General features: G+C 40.1%; 3 protein-coding genes across 3 annotated transcripts in view; 1 reads left to right on the forward strand and 2 right to left on the reverse strand. All coding sequences in view use genetic code 11, as the record gives it.

Annotated features, from left to right (window-relative positions):
- The window catches only part of EGR_01057 (Chromodomain-helicase-DNA-binding protein), a gene marked incomplete at both ends in the record, with an annotated part of 14417 nt that extends 13054 nt beyond the window's left edge, over positions 1-1363 (forward strand). Inside the window, 2 exons of the mRNA XM_024490306.1 lie at positions 416-712; positions 1074-1363. Coding sequence (XP_024355125.1) covers positions 416-712; positions 1074-1363 — 587 coding nt within the window. The remainder of the gene's footprint in view (positions 1-415; positions 713-1073) is intronic.
- Positions 1364-1764: 401 nt separating this feature from the next.
- On the reverse strand, positions 1765-4262 carry EGR_01058 (hypothetical protein; the record flags this gene model as incomplete). The annotated part of the gene is made up of 2 exons (XM_024490307.1): positions 1765-1852; positions 4207-4262. The coding sequence occupies 2 exons, from the start codon at positions 4260-4262 to the stop codon at positions 1765-1767; spliced, it is 144 nt and encodes a 47-aa protein (XP_024355126.1).
- Positions 4263-6140: 1878 nt separating this feature from the next.
- The window catches only part of EGR_01059 (Bestrophin-3), a gene marked incomplete at both ends in the record, with an annotated part of 7095 nt that continues 4583 nt past the window's right edge, over positions 6141-8652 (reverse strand). Inside the window, 4 exons of the mRNA XM_024490308.1 lie at positions 6141-6303; positions 7394-7659; positions 8294-8374; positions 8510-8608. Of these exons, the coding sequence (XP_024355127.1) occupies positions 6141-6303; positions 7394-7659; positions 8294-8374; positions 8510-8608 (609 nt within the window). The remainder of the gene's footprint in view (positions 6304-7393; positions 7660-8293; positions 8375-8509; positions 8609-8652) is intronic.

The following is an 8652-nucleotide window of genomic DNA, read 5'->3' on the forward strand; positions in this document are numbered from 1 at the left end:
TTAAATTCCTGTAAAGTGACTTCACTTTGCCACTTTTTGTATTGCTTTCTCCTTTATGGCCGCTTGCTCGGTTTTTTTTTCCATCTCTTACACCGCTGGAAGACACTTTATAAGCACCTTGTGTATGGTTTAAATTCGTTCAGTTCTAGTCTTCGTCAGCTACTGCTGCACAAGTAACCTTCATTAACCCATATTTTTCTAAAGTCGGCGCGGTTTCAATGCTCCTCCCGTTGTGGGCCATTCATTGAGTTAGTCAGCGAGATTGAGGCTATTAATCCCCCGCGTTCAAAAGCGCCGCAACCAGTGTACCACCCTAGTCACCTTTAAAGTGTTATGAGCCTAAAACTAGCCCTAATCATCGCTAATACAATGTATGTTTAGCGTGATATTTCCTCTCCCTTGTTTGTCCCGCCAGCTGACGTGGCAAAGGAGATGCGTGAAACGCATATCTTCTCACCAGAGGTGTTATGTTTCCTAACTGATCGTCTGCGGATGCTGGAGCATGCTCTGATGGTGGAACAGGCCTTGGCCGCTGTCGTACTGGCGGTGCAAGGGCAAACACAGGCCGATAAATCACCTGACCCACCGGAGTCCCTAGTCCAGGAGAACACACGTCTCCTCGTCAAGTTGTCCAAGTGCCTTGCCAAGATGGGCCCCATCAAGCGCATAAAAGTGCCCAACGATCCTGAAATTGCTAGTGGTGTCAAACGAGGTGAGACCTTAAATTCATCCCTTCGTACTAATGCACAACTCTCCTCGTGTTCTGCTATTCTCAAAAAATATTTATAGCATTTGTTGAACACCCACTCACCTACTAATCCTTCTGATCCAGGAGAAGATCCTGAATACAGCAATACCAGTGATGCTCGGGACTTGTTCTATTTTCATCAAAATAAGTATCATCGTAAGCCACCGAAATGGTGCTCAATGAGAATAATTTCAAACATCCTAGGCTTCAATTTGTCCCACTCTGTGGTGGATTCAGAATTGGGTTTTTTTTACAGACTTCACCAGTACACCAAATTACTTTTGCAATGAAATATGTTAAATGGGCTTATTTTTGTTCCACCTAGCCGTGTTCGATTTGCATTTACTGTTGGAAGATTTGTATGCGGATATGCCTGGCCTGCCGGCAGTCCTAGTATGTGATGGCGTAGACTACGCTCAACCGCGTTTCCTAATCGAGGAGTCGACAATCCCCCAGCAGGGACAGCAGCAACAACCACCACCGATCGCAGCTCCGACCTCCCCCTCATCTTCCACCGTCCTCCCCCTCTCCACCTCCCGATCCGTCCAGCCTACTGTGGCAGTGCGATCTAGGTCATCCGCGAAGGTGGTCGAGGTCCTCCTCGACTCAGAGTAACCCCTACCCTACCCTCCCCTTTACACATATTTTTTTACAAATCCTATTTATTTTGTGTAATTACGCGCACGCGCCCGTTTATGCATGTGCAATTTGAAATATATGTTTTTATATCAAAAGGTACCCCTAGGGGTACACTGAGGGACAATACAAGCGTTGAAGTCTGGCCTGTCGTCCCTTCTCTATCAGTAAACATCACCGACCGTTTCGTGAGGCGAGGTTAGGTTTGCCAAGTTTAGGAGACTTTATCTGGATGGGGGCATAATCTTATGATGTTCATTTATTCCTCCCATGTGTCGAAAGTCTATGGCTATGCCTACTTCGATAAGTCGTCAAATTGTTAGAGAACTAATTGAAAATCTTGTCAACCGGGAGCTTTATTAGGGTATTTTACAGTGCCTTTAGTCCTCATTGCCTCTGTTGCCTAGTTTAGTGGCCTCATTAGAGCCAGCAGTCCTGGCGAAATCCAAGGCATCTTGGAGCCGATTTCTGAAAAAGTCAGGATAATAGTAGCTGGGTAACTGGAGTTCCGTTGATTTTCGCTGTTTAAAGTCATTAGTTTGATGGGAGCAAAGATAATCAGTGGTATTTGAACTTTTGGCCAAATTAATGACGTTCTGTCCGAGTGTAAGCATTTTGGTTAAAAAAATAAGTCCAGTGGGATTACTATCTTCCATTTCACCATCAATATTTTGGAACTAACCCCTCTAGTCCGGTTGTAGTATGTCTTCACATTTCCCATCGGCTAGGCCACCGTGGTTAATTTGTTAAAGATTAGTTAGTGGTCAAAGTGAAGAGGTATCAATGACTTGGCAGATAATTGCTGTTTACAATGTAAAACGTCCAAACGATTAAAAAGTAGGGTGTCTTCGGACAAGATTTAAAACCATTTTATCCTCTTTATGGGAAAAGGGCATTCAAGGCGTTGGCTAGTTATAATGTGCGGTTCTGAGTTCATGTGAATTTATCAACGTTAGGACTTGACCTTCGTTAAATTCGGAATTGTACTAAAAACCCTGATCGTTTTAACGTAGACTTCAAGAAAGCAGTTATTGCCTAATTACTGGCAGAGTAAAATCTAACATACCTGCTGCCGGGTAGTTTTTTGTCGCTTGATACTGAAGGCGAACTCCTATCACATGGATCAAACCAAAGTGATTCACCTGGCAGCTCAGCCAACACTTCCTGAAATCGGCTGAAACTTTTAAAGCTTAAGTACGATTTAATTTTCCTTACCATCCGACAATTCGTTTAGTAAACAGATCTCCTAGTTCCTCTAACGATAGGAATCGAGTTTCAATATCTTCTATAATTTCTGCATTCAAGGATATGTTGAGAGAATGTTGAGCACAGCTAAATAATCGGACAGAAGCTAACCTCCATCGGTGACGTCAGGTCTTAGAGCATTCTTAGGTACTCCTGAAAACTCCCTCGGATAAAAATGCGTCTAACAACATGCCACAAATAAGTACTACCAAAATATTTACGGGAGAGGCACCTGATTTAAACTGTTCAATGATTCCTTCGAATTCAACTTGAGACACAGTCGAGTCGCTAAATTCTAATGGGTTTTCATATATTGCCAGCGTCTTCAAACAGGCGAGATAGTTAAGAGCAGTCTGAGGTGTATTTAAAGCGAAAATGAATGTTGGTAAAGTAGCAAAAAGTCATGACAATATTATATAACTAGTTGAGGTGTTCTTTTCGATGCAATCAAAAAGTGGTAGCGTGCTATACAATCAACTCAGAGATTATGCTGCAGGAAATATTTAAAAGTGGATATCAAATCGGGACGACAGTGAACGCACATTTTAGAACTGATAGGGTGGATCATAAAACATTTACACCAAGCACTTAAAAAGATTTTACCATGTCATCACCTAGTTATCTTAATAACGGTCAAATGCAAAATTGCCCCCAACAAGTATTGAAAAAGCAGTGAGCTTCAATACCAAAATTTCGTCTGGATATTTAATACGATTTCGACTAAAATTGAGGTATTCCGAGTTGGGAAAAGCCAGTGCAGCTGAAACAAGGGAATCGACGCCGTTCCCTGCAAAGTTAACATGCTTCAAATGCCTAATCATTGACGAAAGGAATTGTGCGCTTACTCACAAGCTCCCAGTCCGATTAAGGAATTGATACAATTATTTGCAAAATCAACTGCAATAAGGTGAATCAGATTGGCTAGTGGATCTTTTATATTTTCGATTTTGTTTTCGGACATGTACAAATGGGTTAGCTAAATTGTTGAAAGTTGTACAAGACGTACCTTTCCACAAAACTGTAGAGCCGATATATCTCGTAAGTTATTATTGGAAGCATCAAGAAACTCTAGATTTGGAAGTGACTGCAAGAACTTGGATACACTGAGTGGCGCATTTATTCCTTACATTTACATTGTCTAGTTTGTTAAAGCCAACATTGAGATAGGTGAGGTTTGAACAACTTTGCACATCCTCGGGCAGTATTGATTTCAAGTCATTTTTGTCAAGCCGCAACTCCTTCAAGCCACGCATGCTCGTAAAAGCACCAGCGACACAACTTATTTGATTATTATGTAGATCTATCACTACCAAATTCGCAAAACTAAGATAACATGGTCTCAGCACGGCTTCCAAATAGTCAATTACTGTCTTAAGCCTTCGACGCTTCCAAGATTATTTTTGAAAGCATAAAGATGAAGTATATCCTTTAGTGATGTAAATCAATGACCACATACTGGCAAAGGTTTCAAACTATCGATCGAGCGTAATCCAATTAAAGAAATATCCAAAGTACAGGCTAGGGCAAGATTCGAATTAAGTCGGCCGTCATAAAATAGAATAGTGCACTGGTGTTACCTTTCTTTGTCGTGGAATACTGAATGGGAGTTCCCATACCTCCCCTGCCGTCGCATCAATATTCGAATAGTTCACCAGATCTCTAGGACGCTAATCATATTTGAACATACTGCGCAAGAAATAAGTTCCAATATTCCCTGTAAAATGCATTAAATTTGATTGAGATTAAACATAAGGTCTATTTCCTAGGAACCCAATTTTAAGTGTGCTTACAAGATTTAATCAAACAGAAATATTTAAGAACATATCCCCGAAATTTAACAGGAAAAAAGTATAGGAAAAAAATAAAAGAGGATTAAGTATAAATGTACACAAAAAATAACCCTCTTCAGAATAACCTTCAGTCAACAAAATAATATCATGGGCACCTCTCCCACATACTGAGTTCTGTTTGAAAGTAAGTTTTATAAAAGTATTAGGAGAAATACTTGGGTTTTACTAGAATATATTTAGACTGTCACTTTTTAGTTTTTCTAGCTTTAATATCGCCCTGGAGTAGGATGTTTCAGCTTAAAGAACAGTTCTTTTTATTGATTGTTCTCGTTTGAAAAACTGGTAGTATTGTATCGTCCCAAGACTCCCTGAAGACGAAAGAAGACAAAATACTTGGGCGAAACATATATTTAGCGCAGAGCTGAAGTTTCTTGATGAATGTCCTCAGGACCCCTATTATTTGTACTAATAGCTCTTTTCACTTGATCATCGCCTTACATGTAACCAATTGTTGCAGATGTCGCGAAGGCCTTCGAGGTTTCTCATGATGCTGCGTTTAATTGAATCTCATCCCTTGTTCGCCATGTTCAACCTAGGTGATCCAGAGTTGGGACGTTCAAAAATTAAAGAAAACGAGTCCCATTACTGGAGCATGGAATTCCCAAAAGCTAATCTTTGACAAATTTCGAGAAATAATTCACAATTACAACGATGCATATATTCCCACTCTTTATTTTCGGCAGACCGCATAAATTGATGTAGTGCAACCACTCCAAGGTGTAGTCCATTTCAAACTATTACGGATACTACAGATTCCATGACAGTGCAATTAGTTTAAGGCGCTTATCAATTTTATCCTTTCCGTGGCTTAATTGTCCCTCTCTAGGCTAACAAGATCTTTAATTCCTTATAAACCCGGGACCGTTGGTCGTCCGTGTGCTCCAATCCGATCTTGGTATACGAGGGCTGTATTTACTAGAGGAAATTTAACATATCTATACGATGTGTACATCGTCTCCAACCATTGATGACGCCTTGCTTGAGGTAGCTTTGTCAATGGTCGTAATAAACCTTTCGTACTCCAGAGCCGTAATGATACTGGTGCTTTCTGAATCTCCCCATTGATGACGCATAAATTCACTCAGAAACCCAAGAGTGGACACAAGACTTTATTCGATGATCTCGAGGCCTTTTTGTGGGACTAAACTTCTGTGTTGCACGATGGAATAGCACTACTGCTACCATCGGTGGGCACGAAGATTGGTTGAGCATCTGGCTTGAAATCTGGTAACCTGCACAAAATCAAGCTTGTGATTTGATTCTTTGAGGGCTTTGTCTTGTTCTCCCCTTCACTCAAACTCTTTCAGTCCGTATTTCCGTTAGCTTATGTAATGGTCATACGAATTTATCAAAACCTTCTGCGAAGTGTCTGCGAACTAGAAATTCCAACGTCCTATGTATTCAGTTGCTATTGCCCATATCCCTACTACCCGTGAGCGGTAGGCCTGCGCGACTGATACGACGCCTTACAGAACGGTGTCTCATAATGTTACTGATCTGTTTAAAAGTAAAAGTTTTGGGAATTTAGTGTCAAAACTGTCTCTTTTAGTCGATTTGGGACCAACTTTTGGTTTCATTCATCTACGTTTATAATGCACTGTTTCGGGGAAACATTGAAATGTGTTTAGTGTGCTGCTGAGTTCAAAAAATATCTCTCAATACTAACGAAGCATATCTTCTTTATCTGTCAGCAAAATTGCCAACTGATAAAATGCGGATTTTAATTCAAACGTTGAGGACAACTTTGAGCCACATAACGAATCCAGCAAACCATCGATATATTGTGGAAGAAAAGATTCCCCAACTGTAACTGAGTTTAATTTTCTGCAATTAGTACACAGCCAAATGTTTCCATTCTTCTTCAGTAGGGTGATAGGGGAGAATCACAGTAAATTAGCACGAAAAACTTCGCCTTTAAGCACTTCTTCCTCACATCGACGACTGAAGTGAGCCTTTTGTTACCACTTGAAACATTCGTTCTGTCTCTCGTTGTCCTCATCTTTTGGTCTCCACTGAACCTCCATTCATTTCGTCAGGTGACTAGATGCGCATTGGGAAGCATTCATTTTAAAGTCTACTTCTAGGGTTAAGGTAGTTCTTAGGATATCCGATGTCAGGTTTTGTGGAGGTACACTCATGATCTGTTGCGATTTATAAAGCTGGAATTTGAACCAAAGGTAGAGCCTGGTGCATCATTCCCATTCGTGGAATATGAAAGATGGGATGTATATTGACGCTACTACTAGATTAAGCACAACAGTAGTTGTTTTGTTCCACTAAAAGATTGTTTATAGGATCACGGAATATAATCTAAAATACGGTAGTCAATATGTTCATAGCTAAAGCAATCAGAACGACTATGCATTTTATGTATCAATAAAGCGAAGAAGGGGACGGCAAAATTCTGCCATGAAGTTACAGAATATGTGAAAGAATGAACGACTTTGCTCATAGTTCGGAAAGTAAATTTAAGGGTGTGAGGGATATCCGGATGCAAAAGTCCTCCATAGTGGCAAGCTGAAAAGTTATAAAAATACTTATGCAATTATTATGCATAAATATAAAATTTAGATAGTGCAATTTCAGTTTGTTAAAAATTGCTTAATTACATTCACTATCAACAATAAGAAAAATTTTGGGGATCCTACGGCATTCATTAGTGCCCCAAAAGACCAAACAGTGTTTTAGAATACAAGAACTCAATTGCTACTCGCAAATTCATCAAAGACCCATTGTTGCCTCGATCACTGGCTTGTGAGAATATTAGTACCAATGATACAGAAAATTACAATGAAGCAGTAAGGATAAAGCTACCAAAATTGCATACAGGCGAAAGCTTTTATTGAAAATTGCCGGAGTCATAGCTTGATATGTCCTCCTTGATGTGCACATATAGACAATCAGTTAAGCTTACCTAGCACTCGATACAGTCCGATGGGTTTGGACATTGCGATCGCTCCCATTGCTATTACCATCAACAGCAGTATTGGCGCAGGATCTGATGAAAAGATTGACTCCCTTGGAGAAGAGGTGTTGATTGGACATAAACGCTGAAGGCGAGGTATTTCTGTTCTCGCCTTTTCCCATCTTTTCCTCAGTGGTTCCCTTTTTTGAAAAAATCACGCCATTGCACGGCAATGGGGCCTCGTCGTGCAGTTTTTCAATCAGGAAATTCGTAATCTTAAAAAAGTGCACGGCTCAAGAAGTTTTAAAAGACTTTGCAGAGGAGTTAATAAACACGATAGTGATGACTTTTGGACTGAACAAAGAAAGGTTGTCATCCTTAGATGCACTTAGAAACCAATCTGTAAAAAGTCCAAAGAGGAGTATCACTTTAAAAGAGGATATCTATCCTAAGGTATCTGCCATTTTCACTTTCATTCCAACTAGGCACATCGGATGGTCTAGGCCTTTGTGTCAGTTCAAAGGTTAAAACTGCTAATTCTTAGGAGTGATCCAGTCTGTAAAATTTTGCATGCAGTTTGTGTATTTTATCCTTTCCTTAAGTGGAAATTTTGACCGTTTATCTCTTTGTTCCCGACTGTGTTCCGTCGGAACATTTGAAATTCAGATGAGGCTTTGGGCTTATAAGGTACACCATATTTATCTCTTTCCTTTACTGCGAAAAATTGCCGGAGTCGGTGACGAGCTAATACTGTGCAAACTCAGTCCTGTTTCATGTTTAACACTAAAAATTGAACAATTTAGTCTCAACTGTTTAGGCTTAATTAATATTTGCGTAGAGTGATAGAAACCACGCCATTCTATATCACCAAGAAAATTTGGAAAAATAACGAGGCTAAGAAAAACGAACCTGCAAATTGCGCTTAATATATTCATCGATAGCGAAATCATCAGTATCTTCACCAAAGGGATTAATTAGAGCCTCTGCCACCTTAAAATGTAAGCCATAAAACACCAAACAATTAGATTAGGTACTTCCAATGTGGCTAATCATATTTTACTCTTTCTGACTCAATAGTAGATTGCACGAAAGGTCAAAATGACATCGACTGAGCATGGGACTCACCTTCAGCCAACCCAAGAAGAAGATCAATTGCAAGATGCCAAATACTGGAATATAAAGGTCTACCAATCGATGCGCATAGTTCTGTTTGACGTCGAGAAACTGCCACGAAAAGACGGAGGCTATGACAAAGCTGTAGATCGTCA

The sequence above is a fragment of the Echinococcus granulosus genome (genome assembly GCF_000524195.1).
Source record: "Echinococcus granulosus chromosome Unknown EG_S00004, whole genome shotgun sequence".
Taxonomy (NCBI): Eukaryota; Metazoa; Platyhelminthes; class Cestoda; order Cyclophyllidea; family Taeniidae; genus Echinococcus; species Echinococcus granulosus.